The 11,920-nt window shown below is 42.0% G+C and overlaps 4 protein-coding genes across 6 annotated transcripts; 1 reads left to right on the plus strand and 3 right to left on the minus strand.

Annotated features, from left to right (window-relative positions):
* Nucleotides 1-10: 10 nt before the first annotated feature.
* Nucleotides 11-2,492, minus strand: LOC109611087 (cilia- and flagella-associated protein 251-like). The gene is made up of 8 exons (XM_020032249.2): nucleotides 2,298-2,492; nucleotides 2,045-2,206; nucleotides 1,651-1,780; nucleotides 1,200-1,315; nucleotides 876-996; nucleotides 668-803; nucleotides 426-586; nucleotides 11-264 (listed from the first exon to the last, which is right to left on the minus strand). The coding sequence occupies exons 1-8, from the start codon at nucleotides 2,418-2,420 to the stop codon at nucleotides 41-43; spliced, it is 1,173 nt and encodes a 390-aa protein (XP_019887808.2). The 5' UTR covers nucleotides 2,421-2,492; the 3' UTR covers nucleotides 11-40.
* A 128-nt stretch (nucleotides 2,493-2,620) lies between these two features.
* Nucleotides 2,621-6,922, minus strand: LOC105280964 (thioredoxin reductase 1, mitochondrial). Of its 3 annotated transcripts, none has more exons than XM_011341848.3 (8): nucleotides 6,650-6,922; nucleotides 4,933-5,156; nucleotides 4,709-4,839; nucleotides 4,362-4,591; nucleotides 4,038-4,252; nucleotides 3,767-3,949; nucleotides 3,219-3,577; nucleotides 2,621-3,130 (listed from the first exon to the last, which is right to left on the minus strand). In XM_011341848.3, the coding sequence occupies exons 1-8, from the start codon at nucleotides 6,873-6,875 to the stop codon at nucleotides 3,001-3,003; spliced, it is 1,698 nt and encodes a 565-aa protein (XP_011340150.1). In that variant the 5' UTR covers nucleotides 6,876-6,922; the 3' UTR covers nucleotides 2,621-3,000. The 3 variants fall into 3 exon arrangements, with proteins under 3 accessions (XP_011340150.1, XP_011340152.1, XP_011340151.3); XM_011341850.3 differs by lacking the exon at nucleotides 6,650-6,922 and adding an exon at nucleotides 5,990-6,196; XM_011341849.3 differs by lacking the exon at nucleotides 6,650-6,922 and adding an exon at nucleotides 5,463-5,643.
* LOC105280965 (C-factor) lies at nucleotides 5,690-9,179 on the plus strand. Its single transcript, XM_011341851.3, has 5 exons — nucleotides 5,690-5,912; nucleotides 6,506-6,557; nucleotides 7,833-8,023; nucleotides 8,104-8,256; nucleotides 8,573-9,179. Exons 1-5 carry the CDS (start codon nucleotides 5,706-5,708, stop codon nucleotides 8,795-8,797), a joined length of 828 nt encoding a protein of 275 aa, XP_011340153.1. The 5' UTR covers nucleotides 5,690-5,705; the 3' UTR covers nucleotides 8,798-9,179.
* On the minus strand, nucleotides 9,164-11,684 carry LOC105280966 (B-cell CLL/lymphoma 7 protein family member B). Its single transcript, XM_011341852.3, has 4 exons — nucleotides 11,068-11,684; nucleotides 10,493-10,568; nucleotides 10,280-10,385; nucleotides 9,164-10,201 (listed from the first exon to the last, which is right to left on the minus strand). Exons 1-4 carry the CDS (start codon nucleotides 11,157-11,159, stop codon nucleotides 10,083-10,085), a joined length of 393 nt encoding a protein of 130 aa, XP_011340154.1. The 5' UTR covers nucleotides 11,160-11,684; the 3' UTR covers nucleotides 9,164-10,082.
* Between the last annotated feature and the right edge of the window lie 236 nt (nucleotides 11,685-11,920).

The raw sequence follows: 11,920 nt of genomic DNA on the forward strand, positions 1-11,920 counted from the left end.
TTAATGAAAAGTTGATTGTGTTACAATTAAGAGTTACTAATTATAAGTTCATTAATTGAATGAAAGTTTTACACGCTAGAAAAGTTTGGATATTAAACGGGAAGTTCTGCAGAGTAGCCTCTGTTGGCGAATATCTTGCTTCTGTAGTTATCTTATCCACAGTTTTATTGCATGATCTGTAGTTTTGTGGAATATATTCCACATTTATATCAAGTTTGGACGCGACTGTTACCTCCGTTTTGCCATCATTCTGACAGTCATAATCTGATTCATGAACACACATTTCAACTTATTATTAATTAACTTATCATGCAATCAAGCGATATGTGCGTGTGCGTATGCGTGCAATAATAATAGTCTTGGAAGTTGAGAAATCAAAGCAAAACAGAGAAAAGAAATTGAACGACTGTTGAGATGGAGCTTACTTTCCGATGCATCGGCAGACATCGGGACTAGCAAACTGGGATGAAGATTGAAGCTTATCCATCGAATGGAATCGAGGTCGCAGCTCTGGCACCAATACAAAAGTCTTAATTGATAATCGTAGAAACTAATACGACCATTCGAGCTTCCCGTAACAAGCATACTGCGAAATTAAAGATTAAATTTCTTTGCTTTAAGTATATACATACACTGTTATTAAAGTATAAATTTTACACTTATATACTCTTTATTAGTAGTAATAACAGTGATACTGCAATTCTGTAAATTGACAGTCTTTATGTGTTTCTTCCTTTCATCATTAAGACCACTAATTGAATGCTCGTCCTCACGCGAAACATTAGTCCATACTAAAATGTATCCTGGAACAATTACAATAGCAACGGATCAGATTAACTAATTAATAATTCTAGATTAATAATCACGAAAGATACCATTTGTAGTTGCTGTAAATACTTGTTGCACACTTGGAGCGTAACAAGATCCATTAAAGATTCCAACGTGCCGAATTTTCGCCATAACTTTAGGATGATTGTAGTTTAAATCACGTCCATTCTTAATCATGAAATTTGAAAGATATTAAGAATGATATTGCCATAATCGAAATCATAATTTTCAGAAATGTTATGTTTTATAGCATAAAAGGGTTTGCACACGAAAACTGATGTATAGCAAAATACATTTTTATTTTAATTACTATTTCGTCCAATGATGTCAAATAAGTTAACAATAAGGGTAACGACATATTTTTCACTAACCCAAGTTAGAAAAAGAACGTGATAATCTGTCGTCAATGCAAATTGTTCCGGATACTCATCGTTGAAAGCTATCTCCTTAACGCGTTCGGAAGTAGTGTCGAGTAACGAAACTGATGCTGCAAATATTGTGATCTTTAAAGATAATCTTAAAATACTTGGCAGATATGATTCTTAAACAATTTTCAAGGTTTTAATCACAACATAATCAAGTCTTATTTTAATAAATAAATAAACTGCGATCACAATACTTTAAATAACAATTTGGGGAAGAAACGAAAAGTTCAAGTAAATATTTTTATAATAATGTTAATAATATTTATAATAAAGTCACTAAATAATAACGTTATAACAAATATGTACATAACTGTGATATTTAATATCACATGTTCTAAGTTCTAAAGAAAGCAAAGACATGAAATTCTGAACGAATAGGCAAAGCAAAAGGGCGAACCATCCGGTGTGTCCCTTCCGTTAGTCCATAGCCAGAAATATACGTTCTGACACTTTTCGTTGCCAACAGTGACTATTTGTTTAGCGTCAGGACTGATACGAGCGGCTGTCATGCCCTCGCTTCCATGCGGATGGAATAAAGTGCAAACAGGAGTTCTGCGAAATCAATAACTATATGTTGTCTTCTTACAAGAAGAAAATAATTTTTATCTTGGAGAAGATATCTGCCTTTTGTCGGTATCCCAGACTATTACTACACAATCATCCGCGAAATCCGCCGTCAGCAACCATTTCCCATCTGGCGTAGTCGATAAGGTTTTCACGGAATTTCGCTGAAGAAATCAAAATCTGTTTTGCAATTGCAGAACATAATTAGTATTATTTAGTTAGGGAACCAATCGTGTACCGACATGGCCTTGAAGCGACAGCATTTTCCTTGAATCATAGTCATATATCATAGCCACGTGTGAGCAGGCGTACGCTAATAATGTGCGATTTTCTGTAGTTAGATTTATCACCGGCGCTTCCGGATTTATCCCGAAAGACCATTGTAGCTTCTGTAAAAGAACAATTCTTTGTAATTCAGAGCGAATGTGGAATTCATCAGTAGCACACCAGTGTGCGTGCGTAATTTCGTGCTTTACTTACGAATGGACAGAGATTGTCGTCCGTGAGTGTCTGTTCGAAGCAATTCTTTTTCACGTTAGCTTCAGCTTTGCTCTCGGAATTCTTTTCAGATCGGTTGGAAAGAATCGCGGTGTACACCGCCATTTTATAACAAAATCATAACTAAAAATTGAAAAATAAAACTGCAGAACGCGAGAATTTTATATCGTGTCGATTCTCGCCTCTGACGTCACGAGACCAAGTTGGAATGTTGGAGATAGCCGACTCTTAATCACAAAATCATCCATGAGAGACCTGTTGCTGTTGATAGAAGGAATTGCCTTGGAAAAATACAGCACTTATTACTGATCTCAACGTTTTATTAATATTTATTTGTATCAGATAATCAGCATCATATCAAATTATCATGTAAATTTATTTTTGCCCGCTACGAGGCACGCGCATTGTTCATTGAAAAAATAATATATATAAAAAGTTCACTTTTAATGCGACATGACAGGTCGTTTGCTTTTTAGATTCCAGCTTTTGCTGTTTACTTTACGTAATACTGCGGTATTCCAGCACTCTCGTGTACAGTGACGAATTCTTTCGACCGAAAGAGATTTGGTCGAGAGAGTTGGTCAATCTCGGTTATAAGGATACGGGGCCGCGTTATTTTCTAACGTACGATCGGCGTGTAAACCGGTGAATGGAATCGAAAGAAGCACGATGTTATGCATTTAATCTAACTACAGCAGCTCTGTGGTTTCGGGTCCAGACCCGAACGCTTAGAAATGAAAATACGCGTGAACTCCTCTGCTACTGTCGGATGAATTCCAACGGTGGCCTTGAGTTTCGGGAATGTTAAGTCACACCTGTAACACCACGATAAAATACACATTACAACTTTGAAATATAAAATTGGAAGAAAGAATCGTGAAAGTTAACAAAACCAGCGCTCACTTGATGGCAGCGGCGAATCCTTGAATCACCTCGCCCGCGTTCGGCCCGACAAAGTGCATTCCGAGAACCCTTTGATCGCCGCTTTTAAGCGCAACCACTTTCACGTAACAACGGTCGGGGCTCTTCTGAGGTACGAAGAACTCCGTCGGTTTGTAGTACGCGTGATAAATCTCGATCCCGTCCTCTCCATGAAGCGCGACTGCCGCTTCCTCGCTCAGTCCGACGCATCCGTATTCCAGAGGACTGAACACCGTCGTTGCCACGTTCGTGTAATCCATTTTCTCGGTCGAATCGCCGAACAGTCTTCTCGCTAGCAGCTTACCAGCGTGGATAGCAACGGGCGTTAATTCGGGCTTTTTCTGCAATAAGCGCTCAAGAGTTACATCATGTTGCGTGATATTGCACGTCGCATCATGATTCTCCATTCTCTGCCTTTATATTAAATTCTAGATTAAATGTTGCGACATATTAGAAACTTATTTCGTACATGTAACACAAATAAAACAAAAGTTATTTGGCTTTATGTTATAAAAGCTGAGAAAACTTACATGAAGTACATCGCCAACCGCATAAATGTTTGGAACGTTCGTTTGTTCATTGATAGCGTCAATTTTGCCAGTTTCCGGGACAAGTTTCAGTCCAGCGTTCTCCGGTTTCAGTTCTTCCGTGAGCGCCCGACGACCAATAGCAAATAAAACAGTATCGTACACGTCTTGATGCATTTGGCCATCCTAAAAAAATCACGACAAATTAAATTAGTACTCGCTAATGCTAACGATCTTTTTCCTTCATATTCGCAAATTCACACGTTATTATTACCCTGTCGACCCAGTCGACCAACAGACGGCCATCCTCCTGCTTCGAGATCTTCTTAGGCTTTGCTTGATAGATGAAATGCACGCCGCGGTGCTCCATCTCCTCGGCGATGATGTTTGCCATTTGCTGATCGAATCCGCGCAACACTATCGATCGTACCATTATCGTTGCATCGTAACCGAAACCATTAAGGAAGCCGGCACACTCCAGACCGATGTCTATATCGTCATTGAGGAAAATATCACGAATCTCGGCATAATTTTGTTATAAATACTCGATAGGAAGTTTGAGAAAAAATTATGTAGAAGTTTCGTGGAAGAAGGATACATCCGGCGCCAACGACAAGGGTCTTCCCCGGAGCACGCCCCAAACTGAAGATATCGTCGCTACTTATGCCGTATTCTACAGCACCGGGAATATCGGGATACTTGGGCCTGCCACCGACTGCGATCAGTATATTCTTAGCCGTGAGGATCTTCTCTTCTCCTTTCTTCGTAACTCCGGCTACCGTGTGCGCGTCCTTGAAATGCCCAAGAGCGTTTAGATACTCGACTTGTCTGTGAAATTAATATACATCCGTATAATAATTGAGTTTAAAATAAACTGAATAAAAGAAATTGTATATACAATATGACGCGATTAAGATTATAAATTGTATTAATTAAGCAACTAACTTTGTTCTAAGCTCGACGCGAGTAACCCAGTTAACAGACTTGATGTGATTCTGTACAGCAGTTGTTAAGGCTTCCCAGTCGATCTTCACGGTTTTTGGATCAGGCAGCTGCCAGCCAAAGGTAGCTGCTTCCTGGAAATCAAACGATTCTCAGGTCAATTCCAGATCAGAGGCCATACGCGTTTCGCATACCAATCTTGATAATTTGAAGTAGGAATAGCTTACGTGGACAGCTTCACCGAGCAATGCGGCTTGATGCATCAGTTTCTTCGGTATACATCCCACGTTGACGCAGGTACCACCTAAGCCCCAAGTGGTACCGATAGGCGAGGGTGTCACGTAGTCCAACACCGCTACCTTCGCTCCCAATCCCACGGCTTCCTTGGCCGCCGCTAGACCACCGGAACCGCCACCGATGACCAGCAGGTCGTACTTGTAACCCTGATCCGCTGAAAGAAAATTCAACCAGTAAACACGTGTCATGTGAAACAGATCCTCGAGAGGTTAGACAGGTTTCGCTCCGGGCGAGCGAACGTTCGTTGCGCGAGATAAAAGAGACATCGCGAAGCCATATCGGATATCGAATCTCTCCGGATATTCTTTAGACCTCGCGATCGAGAGGAAATTTGAAACTCACGCGCGGCACAACTCCGCGTTTGAATTCGCGCGCGAACTGTCACAGCGTGACTTTACGTAACAATGCGGAACGGAGTGTCGTCGCGACTGCTCCGCCGATGCCGTCCACCGACACTCACTGCACATGCAGGCCATCGCGCTCCAGCGGTAGGCGAAGCCGTCACACCTGGCGGACGACGGAGGCGGACGCGGTAACCCGAGCAACCTGGCGCGCGCCGCGCCGCGGGGTGACGCGAGCCGCGTGAACACCGTCAGTGTCGCCATGATGATCGCTGCCGGCGACATGCGAGAATTGCGAGATTCATGCGATAGCGGAGTGACGTCAGACCGTCAGATCGCGGCCGCGCGAACGACGCGCACGTATGTGCGCTGCAGTCCACCACGCGTCGCTGGTGGCCGGAAAGTCGCTGGGGCGTGCGCTCCGAGAGAACGGAAGCGGTGACGACATGAGGTCGATCCTCGTGACCGGTTGCAATCGCGGCCTGGGCCTGGGTCTGGTGAAGCGCCTAACCAAGCTGCCGACGCCGCCCGACATCTTCGCGACTTGCCGCGATGCGAACAAGGCGACGGTAAGATCGCCCGATGACAATGACTCGGATTTATCGATTTATCTTCTTACGTAACCCCGTGCCGGGGTGCCACTTACCGATCGGTGCCATCGCGACTCTCTTTGCTCCTCGCACGACGGAACGAATTTTTCACGAGTTGTAACTACGTGCGCTGATCGACGACCCGAAGCGCGGGCGAAACGTTCCTCCGAACGCTCTTCTCGCGTACCGAACCCAACCCGAGCAGTGATCACACTGACATTGGCGCACGCCGCACGCCTCCTCGTCTCGTAGTAATCGTCGAGTCTACGTCACTGCCATCTGTATACGCGCGCAATTCCCGTCCCCCCACGGCACCCTTCCCCGGTTCCGCGATCATCGCCATCGGTGACTCGGTGAGTCAGTGAGCGATCGCGATCGATATCGATGCTCGTCGTTCGTTGCGTAAATCGGATGAGAATGGGGGGGGGGGGGGAATGTCCTGGGACCGGTTCTTCGACCTCCCTCGTCCGCGACCTCCTTAAATCACTCGGCGTGTCGGCCAGATAATCGTTTCTGGGAATATTTTTCTTTGCACTTTAAACGAAGGGAAGAAATGAGGGAAATGTTTGCAGGAATTGCGTGCCCTTGCCGAGAAATCGTCAAATGTGCACATCATCGAGATAGGTAAGTCGTCGAAACTTCTCTTTTTTTTTACTTGTTTGTTCTTGTTGCCCATCTTGTTATTTAATTTCCAGTTGCGGGAAACATTATCTTACCCTGTAGGGGAGAGTCCGTCTCCTGTTGTTCCGTCACAACCTTGCTCTCCATCACGCTGCTTCCCATCCCGTGCTCCACTTTAGTCTCCGCTTTGCTCTCCGCTTTGCTCTCCGCTTCGTCCGGCGACTTGGCCTCCTCGGTTTCTAGATCGCTCGAGTCGGAATCCACGGTCCGCGGTTTCTCGCGGCAGATCAAGCACCACGCTTTTGCTCTGCGTGCCTTCATGTCCGGCTGCACGAGACGAGAACACGAAAAAGAAACGCGGAAGAACGTCCGTTACGCTGCGCAGAGGCCTCGTGAACATTCCTGTTGTCGAAAAAGCCGCGATTTCAGCGGGCCTCCGCTAATCGATATACCTCTGCTATCTGATAAAGCCTGGCATTGGAGTCGTCTACTTCAGAAACGTTAAAGATCGATTGTTCCCCGCGCGCTTGATAAAAGAAAAGAATCATTCTTTATCTGCGCGTGATTATACGTGCGGCTGTTTCTCGAAATGAGTGATAATGAGAGATGCGAGAGTCAGATCCATGAACGATTTATCGGCGTCGCATGCGTAATATTCTATCGATTGGCGCGAAATATTCCGACGAAATAACGGTATCTTTGTTTTCCGTATTTCGAGACGAAAGAGAATACTGGAAACAGGTTCGTCAAATCACCGCCCACCGTCGTCGCGGGTTTTGGTGTTTAGTCATTGCGTCGGAGTGTGCAATTATTGCAACACGCTTAGATTCAACGCTCCAGAAATTACTCGAAACATCATAATTATCCCGCGAATCCGTACTCGTACTTTCCTATTTTCCCTTGAAATCATAATGTAACTGCTAAACTATGATTGCTTTTCTATATTTTCCTAGACACATAAGTGTTACGTATCTAGTATTATTTATTACATCAAGCTAATGTTCTAAAAATTCACCCGTGAATCAAGATGAAAAATATACGAAATGTAACTACTTTGCTGTAGTCACTTCGTAAACGGAAACGATTTAAAAAGCGTTGTACTGTGCCGAAATCAAATTGACGCAAGGTCACATTTAATTGCGGCACTCAACGGAGTCTAAATAAGTCAGGATGTTTCAGACACCGTGTACACGTTCCCACGAACATATATTCAACAGCATACCGCACTCTCCAATCGATCGTTAACGAGACGGTGCTTTATACTTTCTCTCTTTTCAGATTTAACCGACACTGATAGCTACAATCAAATCGTAGACGTGGTCAGTAAAGAAGTAAAGGATACCGGTCTCAATGTTCTCTTCAACAACGCCGGTATCTCCAGCAAATTTACGCGTCTCGGCCTCGTGAAGAAGAAGCAGATTACGGACGCTTTTCTCATAAATACCGTGGCGCCCATTATGCTGACAAAAGTACGCCTACTGTCATTCTATGAATAGAGCTAAAGTAGTCGGCTCCAATTAACGACGGTGTTCGCAATGATTGTTTCAAGGCTCTGCTGCCGCTATTAAAGACGGCTGCGAAAAACACCGAGGATAAAACAGGACTGAGCGTGAAGAGAGCGGCGGTCATCAATATGACTTCCATTCTGGGCAGCATCGCCGAAAATACCGAAGGCGGCTTTTATCCCTACAGATGCAGCAAAGTAAGACTCAAATGCGGGGAAGCACACATGTCTCCTTACTGAAGTATAAATTTAGTCTTGTAAATCTCACTGAAACTATCGCAACACAAGTATCTCGATAAACTGTGTCACACGTGCGTTTATTAAGATTCATAATGCCCCGCATTGTTCTGATTCGCACGCGCACTCGTGTTCAAGATCGGTAATTCTTCAGAAAATATCTTTGCTAAAATTCTTTCGTTTTTGGATTGATCAGCATCGCATATCATTGAGCACTTAAGTCGAGGGATGTGTGCATACGTGTATACCTTGTCTAATCTTATTTGCGGCGGAACAGGCGGCACTTAATGCGGCGACTAAATCGATGAGCATCGACCTGAGGGCAGATGGGATTTTGGTAGCGTGTCTGCATCCTGGATGGGTACGCACCGACTTGGGTGGCAGTAACGCACCGATGGAAGTCGACACCAGTGTTAGGCACATTTTGGACACGTTAGACTCGTTGACGGAAGAACATAACGGTCGCTTCTTGCAATACGACGGTAAACTGCTGCCCTGGTAATATAACGAGCTTTAAAATATTCACTAATTTTTTTATACATAATATTTGACATTCTCAGGTAATATCTCCGTTTAAGATTAGCATAAAATTGGGCAATATACATATTTATAGAAGACTGAGTATATATTATATACGCTTTCGTAATAAGATTTTATAAAAAGAACTTTTTCTCAAAACGTTCTGATAAAACTCGATGTTTTCAACTCGAGCGTTTCATCGAGCGATTTGCATGATGAAAATATTTTTTGTAAACGAAATATTTGCGCGAATCAATCACACTGTTTTGTGTTCTAAAACTGTATAAAATACTTGGTCAAGAGTTAACGATAATGTATCTTTGTATAAAGATTATTAATTAAAGAATTAGGAGGTCATTCAACTATTTTATTCGTACGAGTTCAAGCTTACTTTGTACATGTCACGGTGCTATAACGTAACGCAAAGGAATGCACGTTTTTTCCTATAGTATCAATAGACGAAAAAATGATGTTTGAGATATGTACAATGATCTTTAACGATTATTAAAAGCGTGAATGTGTTTAGAGATAAAATTATGTATATATGTATATGTGCTTTTTTCCAGCGACTGACTTATAGCAGAAATGATTATAATAGCATTCGAGTATTGCGCGATATTCCCTGACGTAGCGCCGATCGTTAAAAGTAGTACACCGCGAGAAAAAAAAAAGATTAAAAAAGAAAATAATACTGCAACATGTCGCTACATAGTTGCTGCGAATGTACAATCCGCTCTCTCAACTTTCATCGCTTTCAGAGTTCATTAAGACTTCAAAATCTGGCACTTCTAAATTTCAGAAGTACATAAAAACAAATAAAAACCGAGGTCTGACAAACGGATTGGGCATCGGCAGATTTTATTCTATACAATTAGCAGGTCGTTTCTAGTTCCTAAATTCAATGAGGAAATTTGTAATAAATTCATATGTAAAAAAATAAACTCCATTATACATAATTCAAAACGCTCCATAGGACTGACACTATTCGTACTGTACGTGTATGTGTGTACGTGTGTGTGTATAGTGTGCAGGTATGTGTGTGTGTATGTGTGTTTATAGATATATATATATATATATATATATATTACCCCTAGATCTCACTAAATTTGGATGAAATAGAAAAGAGAAACCTTTCTTGCGAGTTATCCATGCGAAGAGGTATGATTTTACGCAAAATCATTAAGTGCAAATTCACAAGAGACGTAGCGATGCCTAAATGCGTCGATCACTGTACAATAATGACGGTGCTGTTGATTGTGGGTCAAATATTAGTCAGTCTTTAATCTCTTGGGTGTGGGTTCACTGTTTTGCGAGTTCGAATCCTCCGAGAAGCCCAAATGTGCAGAGAAATCCGTCAGTCCTTGTGAATCGCTAACAGTTGAAAAACCTGGTACACCAGAAAATTCTCATTTCAGTCGATCAGGAAAAAGAGTGCTTTCGTGTTGAGCATCAAATTCGTACTTACACGTGTTAGAATCTTCTGTCAATCCAAAATTTGAATTTGACGAGTCTATTCCTCCTTTTCTTGGTAATCCGTTCTCTTTATCGGAAACTGTCTTTCCTTTCTTCTTCTAAAAGGCAAAATGTTTATTCTTAATTAATTGGTGCAAATTATTTACTTCTTTTAATTTTAATCAATGAAAATTGTCTTCCTGTTTCGAATTATTTCATAAAATACCTGATCAAGTGTCGCGATAGGAACCCATTTGTATATTTTCATAGTCGTTTCTCCTATAGTAACCCATTTCTTTTCCCTGTAATAACATTTAAACTTCTAATTGTTTATTTATTTTTCAATGAATAATGCTTCTTACAGAAGACAACAGCAAATGCTTTAAAAGGCCAAAATAAAGAACAAATAAAATATTAAAACGTAAGTGACGCCTTTATCACAAATCAAAGCTTCAAATAAAATCACTAAAAGCTAAACTAACAAAGTTTTCATCCAATATCTCACGAATTAAATATTTCTACTAAACTATTTCTCTTCTTACAGCATTTCCTACATTTTATCGAGATCAAGCACTTCAATTTTGAACATTAGCACCCGTTATATTTAGCATCTCTTACTGATGCTTCCGGGAGCATTCCCTTCGATAAATCAAACTAAGCTCGTTTTATTCGCGAATATTCACTGCTCGTGTGATTCATAGTAATCTCCTGAGGAAGTGTGACGAAGCATAAGCGCGAGATTCGGCTCGGCAATTCCTTGCTCGTTGTAAACTCTCGCTGCGGCACTCGGGAAAAACTTACCAATGGCGAACTTTATCGACTACTTGCATCACGCGCTTAATATCATCCTTGGCACGACTACGAGTCTCTGCGCGCACTGACCGCGACATCATATTATTCTTCTCGCGCGATTAAATCGCCGGTAATCTACTATCGCACCAGTCACTCCGCCAGAAACGCCGGGACATCCGTGTACGCGGTACGCGAAGCGGTAGAAAGGTTAGAAAAGTGACAGGCTACGAATCGCGATCGCTCATTGCTCGCACTCGGCTCGTACACAGTCGCGTCAGAGGGAAGTGAATGTGCTTGTATACTTTTTTCTCCTCTTTTGTGCTCGCAAACACAATTCGCAGATGTGAGGAACACCGAATCCAACAGACTGACTCAAGGCTTGAAAACACGGAGCTGTTCTGTTAGGTGGCGCCAATTAAATTCAATTGTGGCGGCATCTAAGGAGTACAAGGCAGAACTAGCCCGACCAATGAGAGGGCAGCACGAATACCGAGATGAAGGGCCTTGGGAGGAATCAGAGAACAGAGGAGAAGCTAATTGCTCGCGCTATAAGTCACACGTGCATTAATTAATCAGTTCTAGTCTGTATTAAATAAAGTCAGCATCTTTATATATTTTCACCTAAACCGAAGTGTTTTAATAGTTCCTCGTGCGTTAAAACTGCCTTAATTGTAGCATAACAATCAAATAAATAATACGCTCGCTACACAATACTTCAGTAACGATAATCATTTAATTATACATAGAATATAATTACAGTATAACCAATTCATAATAATCTCTCGAGTTATCGAAACAAACTACTGATTACGGCTATCTTTCAAGTAAGAAGACAAAGTTTGTTGAAATTAATAAAATGAAC

The sequence above is a fragment of the Ooceraea biroi genome, chromosome 5 (assembly GCF_003672135.1).
Source record: "Ooceraea biroi isolate clonal line C1 chromosome 5, Obir_v5.4, whole genome shotgun sequence".
In the NCBI taxonomy this organism is placed as follows: domain Eukaryota; kingdom Metazoa; phylum Arthropoda; class Insecta; order Hymenoptera; family Formicidae; genus Ooceraea; species Ooceraea biroi.